At 44.1% G+C, this 14,427-nt stretch overlaps 1 protein-coding gene across 1 annotated transcript in view; it reads left to right on the forward strand.

The window, feature by feature from the left end:
• The window catches only part of Epb41l5 (erythrocyte membrane protein band 4.1 like 5), a 113,645-nt gene extending 111,141 nt beyond the window's left edge, over positions 1-2,504 (forward strand). The window contains exon 25 of the mRNA XM_026408863.2: positions 2,315-2,504. Within this exon, the coding sequence (XP_026264648.1) occupies positions 2,315-2,381 (67 nt within the window). The 3' untranslated portion in view covers positions 2,382-2,504. The remainder of the gene's footprint in view (positions 1-2,314) is intronic.
• Positions 2,505-14,427: the final 11,923 nt, after the last annotated feature.

The following is a 14,427-nucleotide window of genomic DNA, read 5'->3' on the forward strand; positions in this document are numbered from 1 at the left end:
TTAATCAATGAGTTTTTATTCATATATGTAGTTCATTAATTGATGAGTTTTTATTCATATACGTGCAGCTACCAACCATTCATTCCTTCTCTTTGAAATAGAAGAAAGCTGGAGATTATCAGACATGTGAGGAAAGACCAAATGAAGTAAACTGAAAAAGAAACATAGAAATAAAGGCAACTGTGAAGAAAACTTGCTAAATTATAGTATCTAAATTTAGAGAAAAGATACATTGCATCCATGCAATAATAGTAGGAAATTTAAAAAACAAAACAACGGAAAACAAAGAACTATTTTTTAGAAAATTGTAAAAACTAAAAATGTTAGAAAATATTAAAAATAAAACCCAAAGAATGTGTGGAAGATTGAGGCAGTTTCCCAAAAGGTAAGGGGATTAAAAAAAAAGAAAACTGGGAAGGAAAAGATAAGAACATTAGAGGACTGGTCTGGACAGTCCAGAGTCGTACTTGCATCAGGAGTTCCCAGAAGAGAACTCAAGCTTCTAGATTGTAGGGGTCCACTGAGTACCCAGTGCACAAGATGAAAATAGACCACACTAAGGAACATCAGGAACTTCAGATAAAACTTATGAGAGGATATCTGTTTCCAGTGAGGGGAAGACAAGAGTACATAAAAAGTATTGGGAATCAGAATGGCAGCAGATGTTTCTGCAAGGTAGAAGATGATCAAGTAGAATCTTCAGATTATGGAGGGAATTTGTTTTTCTCCAGTTTTATATTCAGAAAAACTCACCAGTGTTAGATTAGAGATGTTTGTAGATAGGCGGTTTCCCCAGGAAGCTACTGGAAGGTGTTCCATCAAAAAAGTTTGATCCTACAAAGAAGACGACATAGGAAACAGGTGCAGAGATTTACCTGGAGGAAGATGGAAGAAATTCAAAGACAGCAGCTGCCCAGCAGGTCTAGAAAGGAATCCTTTTCAGATTTAAAACACACTCAAATTTTCCCTCTTTACATGACCTGTTTGAAGGTACTGAGATCCACAATTGTGCCTAAGAAGTAGGGGTACATATACATATAAAAGATTGAATATGTGGTCGCCACAACAACAGTAAATGACTCAGTTATTCAATCCTAAGAAAATTAAAATTCCACAAAAGACAAATAGTACACTGATACCTGATTATGAAAATATTTACAAAATTACAAAAAAATCCTGTATGTTAACATATAATAAAGTTGGTCATATAACTGTGTTGAAAGTTAATTCAGGATTATGGAGGTGGTAAAGGAGGTATAGAAATTAAGCTTCATAGTTCATAATAGGAATCCATTGTTTAAACACATCACTCAGAGCAGTCAGAACTTCACTAGTCCTAAAGCAGGATTTCTGGAGGAAGGACTGTTAAAACACTGATCACTGGACCCTACCCTCCAGATTGGATTCACTGTATCTGGAGTGGGGCCCAAGAATTTGCATTTCTAACAAATTGCAGGGACCACTCTTTGAGAACCTGGAATACAGAGAAGTGAAAGAAAATACAGGGGGGTAGGGTGGGGGGTCCCACAGTTGCAAATATTCATCTTTGTGTAGTAGGAATGGAGACTGGAGATATGGGTGACTGCTGCTTTCATTTTTAAATCTTGTTAGTGCTTTTGCCATTTTACATTACATTTTTTGTATTAAGATTTTATGAAATCAAATTAATGTCAGTACATCCTTGTATCTAAGCTCAGTTCACCCCCAGCAGAGATTTGTGGCCCTCATGCAAACCCTTCCATTTTTTTCAGATCTCTGACAAATAGATGACAGGTGTGGGGATCTTCTTATAGCCACCTGGGACTATGTTTTTTAAAAAACACACAGGACAGCCCACTTCCCTTGGTATCTCCTGGGCATACTGCTCTTATGCATAGCACAGGACTATTCTTGACATTTAAATGTATGTTAGGCATATTTCATTCAAGGAAGTAGGGGAAATGTTTTTATTTCACATTTCAGTTACCTTGAAATTTTCCTTCTGGCTACATATGGTGGCATATACCTATAATCCCAGTGTTTTGAGAGGCTGAGGCAGAAGGATTGCAAGTTTCAGCAACTGTATAAGATCCTATATCAAAATAAAAAGGACTAGGGGATGTAGCCCAGTGGTAGAATGCCCCTTGTTCAATCTCTCATTTCTAAGAAAGAAAGAAAAATTAAAATTCCCATTTGTGGAGTATCTCATTGTTAGGTTTAGATATTATTACGTATTCATTTAAATCTGTTATCTGTAATTGAGCTGGTGAAGATGTGAATATTCCCCTACCCCTGCAAATGTTTTCACTGAACAACCAAACTTTCTTCCTTTCAGTTCTGCTCCAACATTGGTGGAAGACACAGTCTTGAAGCAGAAGTGTTTACTGACAACTGAGCTCTAAGGGACTGCCGCTGCCACTACCACCTATAACTGGAATATCCAGTATTCTCCAGCAGTCTGTCCTGGAATCCGTTTCTCCTGAAATGTGTTAGATTCAGGAGTCTGTCCTTTACTTGTAGGTAAAAAAGCTTTACCTAGATTAGACTCCATGAAAAAAAAAAAATTAGCTACGTTTTCCGTCCAACTAGAAGTTTATTTCCACTGTGTTTCTGCCCAGATCAGGGTATCTGGTTTTTTACTTTCTGTAGTTTTATTAGAGTTGGAAATTCCTGACTCAAGGAATTACTTCCCCCTGACCATTTCCTTCAAACTCTTGGTTCCACCTAGCTGTTGTAAGTGTTCGTGACTTCATAGCAAGGCTGTCTCTGGCAGTTAACAGCCTTCTAATTGTTAGATCCATCTTATCGGGGCGAGAGCTTCTTTGTGCTGAATGCCCATTAGAGAAATTGCACTTTACCATGTATTACCTGGAAATCAGGAATTTAGGAAATTGGTGAAGATATTATGTAGGTAGATTTAGGGCCAGCTCTTTCACGGTTATTACAGTAGTACTGAAGAGAAGTTGAGAATACAGAAGGTTTTAAATGTCCTCCATATTTTTGACTTATGGATTGGTTATCTAACTACTACAAATTTACATCAAGGTAAAATATAGACTTTTGAGAAGAACTAGAGGGAGAAAAATTGTTTTCCAGCCCTGTCTTCCCACAGGAAGCACTCTCGTGCACCACATACTTACCTTACTTTGCAGCCTGGAAGGAGCGGGTTCCTGGTTGATAGACCCTGGGCATTGACCTCAGGCCTCTCCTGTCCCTCCTGGGCCTGATGGGGAAGGCAGACTAGGTTGTGAAGGCACAGCTCACCGGTACTCTGCAACATCAGGACCTATTTGGACATGGCCTCCATCTCTTTATAATAAAAGCTGAAAAAATTCAGAGCTTTCACATACTAAAACAAAAATACCAGGAAAAAACTAGAGAACTGGGGTGGGGGCAAGAGGATTTTTCTTTTCCTTGAATGCCTGCTATGTATGAAATTTGTCCAGCACACTGAATGAAGTCATACTGCATTAGGGAGTTTGCATTAGTTTAGAGAGTTCTCTCAAAATTCTCACATCCCTTTTAGCCTGTACAGAAAAATTCTGGATGTTAAAATGCTAATCATTGAAAAGTAATCAACATTCCCCTAACACCCAGGAGCAACACTTATTTAGCTTTAAAACTATATAGACTTAAAGGAAAGTCTTAGTTGCCTTGGGGAATGAGGATGATCTAGAAACCATCCAGGAATGTTGTCAGTAATCCATTGTTATCAAGGACTTATATTAAGCTGTATGTCCTGAAATTTGTTTTGTTTTTTAGTTCTTTGCCCTATAATATATATGTAATTGAGTAAATTAGTTTTATAATCTTTAAAACTCCATAGTCTGGACTCTCCTGGGCTCCTGTAGCATAATTATGTGCTCAGGTTGACACATCAGTGTCTGCGAAGCTCAGGAATTTTTTTTTCTTTTTTAATCTAGTAGTTTTCCAGGGATCTGTAGAGATTGGAAACCACTTTTTGCACAAAACATTTTTGCTGAAGGAGAGAAAGTTGACACTCCTCGCTGGCTGCCTCCCCGTAGCTGTTTTGCTGGCAGTGCTCTTGCTGTTCTTCAGTTGCAGCTTAACCCAGGAAACATTGGACTAGACATCAAATTTTCAGTGTCTTAATAAGCCCTATGCCCTTCAAGTTAGTATTGTGCTGCTATCCTCAGAGCAGCTAGAAGGGCATTGTGGCTCAGAAGATCGACCTCATTTTACATTTTCTAAAATTTAGGAATTAAGTAGTCGAAAATATAACATTTGTCTTCAGGTACCTGTATGCTTTCCAGTCAGAAAATTGATAGGGACTTTCATTTGAATCTTAAGTTAAAAGGATATTTTGCTTTGCCCTGGCATGAAGTGGTAAACACGAAAATAATACTGGAATGATGAATTAGCTCTGACAGATAAAATACCTGTCACTTATGTTTCCTGTCACATCTGCTGCTAATGCTGTTCCCAGAGCTGCTATTACAGCTCATGCTGTTCTGCCCCCTGAGAGCTGTGGTGGTTGGGGAGGCAGGGCTGAGGAAGTCTGTGAATGTGCAGGTAGGGAAAGGGAGGTATCTCTCTGAGAAGAGAGAAGTACATTGAACCAGTTGAGGATGCTGGCCAAGAGGCTGCAGATAACCCTGGGTAAGAAGACAACTGGTAACAAGAGGCTGAGGGGAGGAGGGCAGCCCGGGCACTGAAGGCTTTCCTGGTGGTTTGTGTCCTGTGCTACACTGGGAATGCTGGGAACAGACTCTCTGCTGCCTACCCAGGGGGAGTGGCCAGGGGAGAATCCTAGCCATGTTACAGCCCTGGAGTGGGAGGGAGCATTGACTTGCTGCTGTAAAATAAGACAACAGAGTTGGCAGATAATTTGCTCTGGACTCAGCCTCCGCATTTGCAAACTAACCTGCAAGAACTTAATTATGAATATTTGTCAGTAGCATCTCTCTCCTCCACAGGAGGGACTCGTGGTTATTTTATTCCTGCTGTTCAGGAGATACTACTAACCAAAGCAGTGAATAGGTTCCTTGTGTGTTTAGCATTTTTACATTGTTTTAAGAAAATTTATTTTTTAAAAATATTTCATATCTTTGTCTTTAAGCTTTATTTACTTTTGTACAACCAGCTGCCCCGTGGACATGTATGGATGAGAGCCCTGAGTTGTTGCTTGGATCTAGGCTGCTTGTTCTCTTTATGCCCCTCAGTTTGGGTTAAAGCTTATATCTCTGTCTTCTCTTAGCCAGGACCTGAAAGTTAAGTCCCTTTGTCCCTTCAGAACTGTGGCTGGTGGGATTATTTGCCAGTTATGTATTGAAGAATCTTTTGTATTTTTCTAAGGATCTTTAAAAGTAGAGTTCTTTGTTTTCCCTTGAGCTGGGTCCCCACATTTGTTCTGAAAAGGGCTAGAAATCAATGAATACTTGGCCATTCAGCTCAGCTGGTGGTGCCCAAAGCAGCCCAGACAGCAGTACGATTGAGCACATCTGTGTTCTGTAAAGTTTATTTCGAAAAGCTCCTGACCCCTGGTTGCCAGCTTTGAAGAATGGCATGATGTCTGTCTCAGAGGCAGGCAGGTATTGAGAGGGGTTCCGTAGTATCACCTGCCACCTAGAGACACCCAGCGCTTCTGGACATTCATCCTCATCCACTTGTGCTGCAGCCAGGCAAGATGCAGTTGTGGGTCTCAGCAGTCTTTGTGAGATCCACCAGTTTTTGATTCGTCTTGCATTTGGCCATATATTTGTTTGAAAACCTGGATACTTCTGCGGACTGAAGAATGCACATTTCTAGATTATTTGTCCCCTTTTTTTTTCCTCTTGAAAACTTAAGCCTGGTTCTTGAATAATCAGAAGAAGGTTAGAAATTTTTTTCTGTTTCCTAGGAGGTTTGGATGGTAGAAATTTGTCCTGAGCTGAACTCAGCTGTGTTAACATGTTGGTAGAGCTGAGATTCTGTAGGATCTGCAAGCCACTCCTTTACCACACTGCTCGAGATAGCATTCAATCACTTCTCAGGATTTCTCCTTATCAGAAAGTTTTTTTTTTTTTTAATCAGAGTCCCTTTCCCTTGGTCTTTTTATATTTAGGTATAATAGACAGTTATGAGGACCTCACTAACTGTTTTATGTTTACTTTTTATATGTGTAAAGCTCTGCAGTAGCTTTGAAACTGTAATTTATTTTTCTATCGAGTGCACTATATTCAGTATGTTCCAGTTTTATATGACTTGTATTAGAAGCCCTGCACTGAACTGTGAGTTGTCTGTACACTGAAATAAGAACTCTAGCTGTGACTCTGTTCAAATAAAACTTTTGCAAGACATTGATGTTTTCATTTTCTTGGGCATGTAATACTTGTGTGTTGACTTCAACAGAATTGTTAGGCTACAGCCACCATTAATAGGAATGTGATGGGGTAAATTGAAGCAGTGACTCACAGCAGTGTAGGTGGTGTGAATTTGGGAGGGAAGACATTTTGAAGGTTAAAACTTCATGTGTCATGTCCAGCAGTCCTGGAGTGTACCTCGATCATTCCACGAAGCAGTGTGGCACAGGGAGGCGGCTTTAGTCACTGAGTCTGGCCTCCACTGCATACATAGTATCCCTGAGACCTTGAATAAATCAATAAGTCTGTCTCTGGCCCCGCCCCTGAGCCTCAGTTCCTTTGTCTGAAGGATGCCTGAAGTGTGCATCACAGCATCTCAGAGTAGGCAGGTGTCGCTGTGCCCTGCTCCCTCACCAGCTCCTGCCCACATGCAGTTTACACCTTGCCATCCCCGTGAGGAGTACTGGTCAGGTTGCTTTCAGGACTTCTACTGGGCAGAGACACATAGCCCCATACAGAGTTGTCAAGGCTTCTGAGGTAAGTTGGAAAGGTACCCTCTTTCCTCTCCCCCTCTCTCCTGCCTACCAGAAGTCATACTGGGCCCCAGAAACAAGGTGCTCTTCTGTCTCCGCAGGGTATACAGGAAGCTCCTAGAAGGAATGTTTTGGGTGCTTAGATCAGTGGTTCAGTGATTGCCTAGCATGAGCAAAGCCCTGGGTTTGGTTCCCAGTACAGTAAAAAAAAAAAAAAAAAAAAAAGTTTTTTGGGGCCAGTAACAACAGCCATTGCAACTTCACAAGGCTGTGGTTTCCTGAGAGGAAGGGGATGGACATGGGTCTTCCAAAATAACCAGATAAAACCAACATATTACCTGGAAAGGGCTTTTGTGAAAATCCTGGAGGGGCAGGGGATTCAGGTCACAAATCAGTAGGGTCAGTGGTGCTGCTGGGCCTGAGGAAGGGAACTCATATTGGTTTGGTGGCAGGGGTGTGTCTCCAAACGGTCTGTCTCTGGCCCCAACCCTGTTGCAGCAGGTGTTCATCCCACTATGCTTTGATTCCAGAACCCCCTTGTGAAGAGAAACAGGGAGCAGAACAAACAACCCTTCTTAACAGCAGAGGAGCCTATTTGAGTGCCCAGCCCTCCACAGCTCATACTGGTGTGTCACATGTCAAGTGTACTAGGCAAGGTTCAAAGATAGCATATGCTCCTAGGCCAGCATATTAGGATGACAGGGAAGAAATGGACTTTCAAGATCTTTAGTCCCAGCCCTGTAGTGTGCATATAAGGAAATTGGTCCAGAGAGGGATAGAAACTGGTCCTGGGTCACATGGTTAGGAACAAGAATCCAGATCTCCGGCTTCCAGGACTCCGCTCTTGCTGGTCTGATTCCCTCAGTGCTGCTTGTCTGCTGAACCAGAGTTGTAGTGAAGAGTAGTCTCTGCTTATCTGTTGCATCCCGAGGCCCTTCCACAAGTTCCACAGAAGCTCATCACTGCAAAGCAATTCCTTCCCAAAGAAAAACATCCGCAATACACTGGACAGAGCCATGTCTTTCTGCCATCTTTTAGGGTTCCCCAGGGGTTTTAGTCAGCTTTTTTGCTGCTGCAACTAAAAGACCCCACCAGAACAATTGTAGAGGAAAAGAGTCTTGTTTGCGGGCTCAGTCTGTTGACAGCCAACTGCATTCCTTCAAGCTGAACCTCATGGTGGAACAGTGTGGCAGGGGGAAGCAGAAGGAAACTCCACTTAGCAGATACAAAATGTATCCACCTAAGGCAAGCACCCAGAGAGCTGCCTCTCCCAGCCACACCCACCTGCCTTCAGTTACCACTCAGTGAATCCCATCGGGATCAATTCACGGATGGGGTTAAGGCCCTCATAATCCAATCATTTATCTTCCAAACCTTACATTGTCTCACATGTGAACTTTTTGGGTGCACCTAATATCTAAACCATAACACCAGGGCTTCAACAGCCCTTTCCTCTTCCCTAGGGTGCAGCCAATATCCCTTACCTTGGGATGTCTGCTCCATGTTTATCATGTACTCCCAAATCCCACATGTGCTGTCCCTTGTGGAACTCTTGAGGATTGTTTCATTGGGTGGAACCATGGGTACGCCTGAGAAAGCCCCACCATCTCTTTTAGAACTCCATGGTCAGACCAGAGATGCTATCAGGAGCAGGGTGAATCGAGGAGTCTGTTCCAAGAAAATCCAGTATAAAAGAACAGCTGACCATATGTGGAAGCACCAAGATCAGAGGTGGATTCAAAATTACATCGAGTGCAATCTTTTTGGAATTTAATGTGGTCAAGAGCAGCAGCAGACCAGTGGATCCTCAAGACTTTGGTCAGAGGAAGGAAGTGTGTATAATGCTCAGAAGAAAAGTGGTTTTCCTCAAGCCTGAACATACCTGGTTTTGTTTCAAGCCGCTGTTAAGGATGGCAGGCACATTCCTGGTGCTCATGGCACCCAGGTTCAGTAGTCAAGCTCCTCTTAACACACTAATGGTTTTGTTAATAGCATGCTGAGAAACTATGCACAGAATACTTAGGTCATTGTTGCCCGGGTTCAGTTCTGGCAGTTACGACTCAAGATGGCTGCAGTCAGGTGGCTGTGTACAGAGGTGCTTCTCCTGGGGCGACTGCCAGCTTCTCTCACAGCTCTCTGCATCACTGACAAACTAGATGCACAACAAAAGTGTGCTCAGTGAACTGTCAGAGCATGAGGGTTCTCAGCCTAGAATATGAAGGCACACACCACTTTTAAGTTGGCCCTTTAAAGTGAATCATAATTGAATTACAAAAATACAAATAAACCCTGTTGGTTAACCTGTCCACCAGTCTCTCTGTCTTGTCTTTGTAAAGTGGTGATAATAGTAGTATTATGTTTTGAATATGAGATGTCCCCCAAAGCTCCTGAGACAATGTAGCAATAGATAACCTGATTAGATTACAAGAGTTGCACAGTAGTGGGTTAATTCATTTGTTGGATTAATGATTTGAAAGGACTGTGGACTGGGTATTACCTGTAGGCAGGTAGGGTGTGGCTGGAGGAGGTATGTCACAGGGTGGGGAACATATCTTTGGGGTTCATATTTTGTCCCTGGTGACTTGCTCTATCTGGCTCTTTGCTACCATGAGGTGAGCAGCTTTCCTCTGTCATGTTCTGCCTCACCTCAGACACAGAGAAATGGTGTTTTGACCGACACAGACTAAGACCCCTGAAACTAATTTTTCCCTCCTCCAAGTTGTTCACGTGAGGTATTTTGGTCGCAGCCACAAAAACCTAACACATACCCCCTAGAATAATAAAGATGAAACGAACTGACAATGTAGAATTCTTAGAAAAGAGGCACGCAGTAAATGTTTTGTGTTGGTGTCATTATTAATGGTGTGGAGGTGGTATGTCCCTAGCCAATCTTCATTCCTTTCCTTCTCTCTCACCTATCTGGTGATCCCCAATATTGCATGGATTCGGCCACCCTTTTTGAGGGTCTGGTCTCAGTTGCAGAGAGAAGGCACCCACCAGAGCAGATCCTAGGCCACAACTCCTTGAGTGGCTTCACCCTATGACAGCGATTAGTGTCCCCTCTGTCCATTCCTGACTGTCCCCCGACAACCTTTCACACTAAACAAATGACTGCCTCATTGATAAAAGTGGAGAGACACAGGCAGGGTGCACCTCCCTGTGTCTGCACCTACTGATCCCTCTTTCCATCCTGTTAAAACAGAAGTGCTCATCCTATTACAGACCGTGTCCCAAGCCTTTGTCGTCCTCCCTTCCGGCACTCTTTTACATGCCCCCTATCTGTCCTGTATCTTTACATTGCACTTGACTAAAAAGTGCTTTGCTTTGTCATTGAACCCTTTCCAAATGTTTCCCATTTTGAAAAGAACAAATAGCTCTTTCTGTCGCACATCTTTCTGGCTTCTTCCCTTCACAGACTTTTGTTTTTAATTTTAATGGTACAGGGGATTGAACCCAGGAGTACTCTACCACAGAGCTGCATCCCCAGCCCTTTTTAAATTTAATTTTTAATTTCAAGACAAAATCTCGCTAAGTGGCTGAGGCTGGCCTCAAACTTGTGACCTTCCTGACTTAGCCTACTGATCACTGGGATGACAGGCGTGCACCACCATATCTGGCACACAGACTTGAGTGTTGCCCTCTGTGTCCTGACTTGTGGTCCTGTCTAGTCTTGCCTGGTACATTGTAGCATCTGTCATTCTCTTCTCAACCTCCCCAATTCTCTTAGTTCATCCCTTAGGACAGATAGCCCAGGAAAAACTCAGTGGTCTAGAAGGACTGGCTGCATAATTTGTAGGGCTTAGTGCAAAATAGAAATGTGGGACCTCACTCAGAAATTACTGAGAATTTCAAGCTAGTAACAGCAAAGCATTAGGCCAAGCACAGGATCCTTTGAAGTGTGGCCCTGCTTAAGGTGTCTTTCTTATGCACAGTATTTCTGCACAAGTGTCCCAGACTCAGAGACTGGACACATATTTTTATGATCTCAGAGGAGGGGGAAAAAGAGATGAAGGAACCATGCTTCCGCTTGTCCTATTTCTGCCTGGAGATTTCATCCCCGTTGCTTGCATTTTACTGGCCAGAACAAATCAGAAAGGTGGATCCAGGGCAGTCCATGTTGCAAATTTGCAACTTCTCCTACTGATCTGACGGCTACTTGGTTTCCTTTCCAAGCAACTTTTCTTCTCTGCCCATCCAAAGCCAAGGACCTCTACACTTGGTCCCAGCCTGGATCTCACCCCCACACTCCTGAGCTTTGCTCCCAGGGTGTTGAATCCATCCACAGCACCAGCATGTACCTCTCAAACCTCCATCACCAACACACTTCTGCCTGGGCTCCTCTTCCTAAGCTGCTCAGTATATCTTAAACCAAACTTAAAAATTTCTGCCAAAGTCCCCCACTTCTCCACACAGCAAAATCAATGCTTCCCAGTGGCCCTAATCTCAGTAAATTGTCTTACTACCCTTGGTTCCTCTCTGTCTCCTCCCTCCACCCCTGTCCCATCAGTCTTCGGGTCCTACTGAATTTGTCTCTGAAATCCTTCTTTATCTGGTCAGATCCACCCTTTCCTTGACCAAGTTGGCATCTGGCTTGAGCTACCACAACTACCTGCTCATTGATCTTCCTGCATTCAATAAGTTGAACAAGGTCATTATCCTCCTCTGCTCAAACTCCCTTAGTAGCTTCCCATTTTCCTGAACACAGACTCCAACTCTTTCCACAGCTTCAGCAGCATTTCCTAGGGCTTTTTGTGACTGGGCCTCTCCTTATTCTGCTGAGACCCAGGGTTCCCTGTGAGGGGCTCAGGTTGCATGTCACTTCCCCAGACATCCCTCCAAGCATCCTATTATAAGCCTATCCCCCTTTGTGATACTTACTTTTTAAACTGTTTTCTGTTTGCTGTATCACAGGCACTCAGCAACCTGCCCTGCCGGCAATTGGGGTTCAAATATGTTGAATGAATACTGAATTTATTAAGCATACACTAAATTCCACTGTGTTCCCTGCTGGTCTCTTAATTTAGGTTTCCCCATTTCCTTCTGTATTAAGGAACTAACAGGATTTGCATATACAGAAAGAGGGATTTATTGGAGAATTGGCTCACACAATTATGGAAGCTGAGACGTTCCATAATCAACAAGCCGCTGGCAGACTGGAGACCCTGACCTTGGACTCCAGGCAGCTGATGTTGTAATTCTCAGTCTGATGCTGAAGGCCTGGGAATCCCAAGGGGTAGGGCTGAAAGAATCACTAGTATAAGTCCTGAAGTCCAAAGCCTGGAGAGTCTGGAGTTCTGATCTCCAAGGAAGCCCCTCTCAGCACCTTTGTGCCAACCTCCAAATCTAAGGACAGGGCAATAAGGGTGACTGTTGCTGGGAGAAAGTGGCAACTGGGCAATGCTTAGGGGTTATTAGGATCCCCCACTTTCTGGGAAATCCTTGCTACCATCTGGGTGTGATGCCTGTAATGACCACAGGGGGGCACTGCAGCACCAGGAAGACCTTGCTGGTCCAGCTGGAGGGAAACTTGTCCCAGAAACACAACCAATTTTAGGAGTTGAGCCCTGTGGGAAAGTAAGAGAATACTGTAGGATGGAGACTGAAGAGGCCCAGGTAGAGTCGATTCACCTTAGGGAGAAGGTATTTCCTCCCCAGGAAGGGAAAGCTCCCAAGACAGGGCTGTCCCTGGGCTTCAGAGGTTTTTATTGGATCTGGTTTAGGTACAGCCAAGTGTCAGTTCTTTGTCTTTCTAGCCTCAATCCTCTCTAACATCAAGGAACTGTCTCTGTGGCTCTTCCTCTCCTCCATGCCTCCCCCTGTGCTGCCTCTTTGTGCCATCCAGCCACCAGCTCTCTGGCTTTCTTTTCCAAACCCTCGAGACGCCGCCTGTCTTGTGGTTTAGAGGGGAAGGAGCTGTTGGGCCTCAGCAACCCTCACCCTGTGGACAGTCCATTGTCTTGGGTCTTTGCTCACCACAGTCCCTTTGGCAGATGACAAGCATGACACTCAGTTACCAGCATGAAATTTTTTAAAAAAACAAAAATATTTTCAGAATTATTATGAAGATATATCACACATATAAGGAAGTGTATAGCTTTATTGTTATGATGATGATGATGATGATGATGATGATAAAGAAGTACCAGGGATTGAAGCCCTAACCACTGAGCTACATTCCCAGGCTGTTATTTATTTATTTATTTATTTTAAGAGAGGAGAGAGAGAGAGAGAGAATTTTTAATATTTATTTTTTAGTTCTCGGCGGACACAACATCTTTGTTGGTATGTGGTGTTGAGGATCGAACCCGGGCTGCATGCATGCCAGGCGAGCGCGCTACAGCTTGAGCCACATCCCCAGCCCATATTTTTTATTTTGAGACAGAGTCTCTCTAAGTTGCTCAGGGCGTCCCTAAGTTGCTGAGGCTGGCTTTGAATTTATGATCCTTCTGCCTCAGCCTCCCAAGCCGCTGGGATTACAGATATGTGCCACCGTCCCCAGGTATGTTCTTGGATTTTGGAGCAGTGCTGGAGTGGTTAAGACTTTGGCAACTGACTCTGGGGCTGAAATGAATGAACTCCAAGTTCATATTCTTGCATTCATATAACAACTATTTATTGAGAGACTACTATTTGTCCAGCTTGCTCTCCAGTGCTTGACCCACCCACCAACTCTCCCCCCGTCAGGGAGCTGCTATGGCCCACAAGAGACTGACAGTCTTGCTGCCAGTTATTCTGGGAGCCTCTTTCTCGATTCTGCTCATAATATCCACGCTTCCTTCCCCCGTCCCCTTTCTGCCCTTCTTCCTGGACCTGAGTAAAATTGGTGTCCACCCCCTGTTCTTGTCAGCTGCAATTTCTTCCAGTTGAACCCTATACTTCCCTTCCTGGATTTAGTGCCAAGTGGCTTTGGTTGCTTCAAAAAGTCAAATCCTCTTCTCAAAGGACAGGCATTTGCTACCCTGGCAATGTCCAAAGAATGTGCAAAGGCAAATCCAGGGGATGAGAGCAGACTTAGAAACTCACTGCCTGCTGAGATGGCATCGTGGATCTGGTATGGTGACACTTCCGTCCCATCACCTCTGCACCCAAGCTACACCCAAGTCTGGAGACTCAGTTCCCAGAGTCTGTCCTTGCAGGTCACCTGCGGTGGGACTCGGGCTTCCGTGGAGAGAAGGTGCTGCAGCAGCCTCAGAAGTGAAGAGCATGACCCCCAGGGGGCCGGGCCACCAGGGCTGGGGTGCCCAAAAACAGACCCCACCTGGAACTGCCATCTTGACTTGAAGAGGCCCTTGTGGAGTAGCAGTCAGTCCCCTTGGCAGTGTGAGGTCCACACCTCACACCTGTGCCACTTTTGCCTTTCCCTTTCCACCATGGACTCCCTTCTGTGCCTTGGAGAGGCTCTGGCCTTGCCTCTGGGGAGACCTTTGAACTCAAAACAGGCCTTATCCCCAGGGCACTGTCCTGTGTGACCCAAGTGTTGGTTTCAGCATCTGAAGCTTGCACTGGGCCCAGATAACAGGAGGTGGCAGAGAAAACCCTCTTGGTCTCTCCATCAAATGGAGCATCACCCCCAACCAGGGTTCTAGGGGCTCCAGAGGCACGTCTAAAAGACC

The sequence above is a fragment of the Urocitellus parryii genome, chromosome 1, assembly GCF_045843805.1.
Source record: "Urocitellus parryii isolate mUroPar1 chromosome 1, mUroPar1.hap1, whole genome shotgun sequence".
NCBI classification, from domain to species: Eukaryota; Metazoa; Chordata; class Mammalia; order Rodentia; family Sciuridae; genus Urocitellus; species Urocitellus parryii.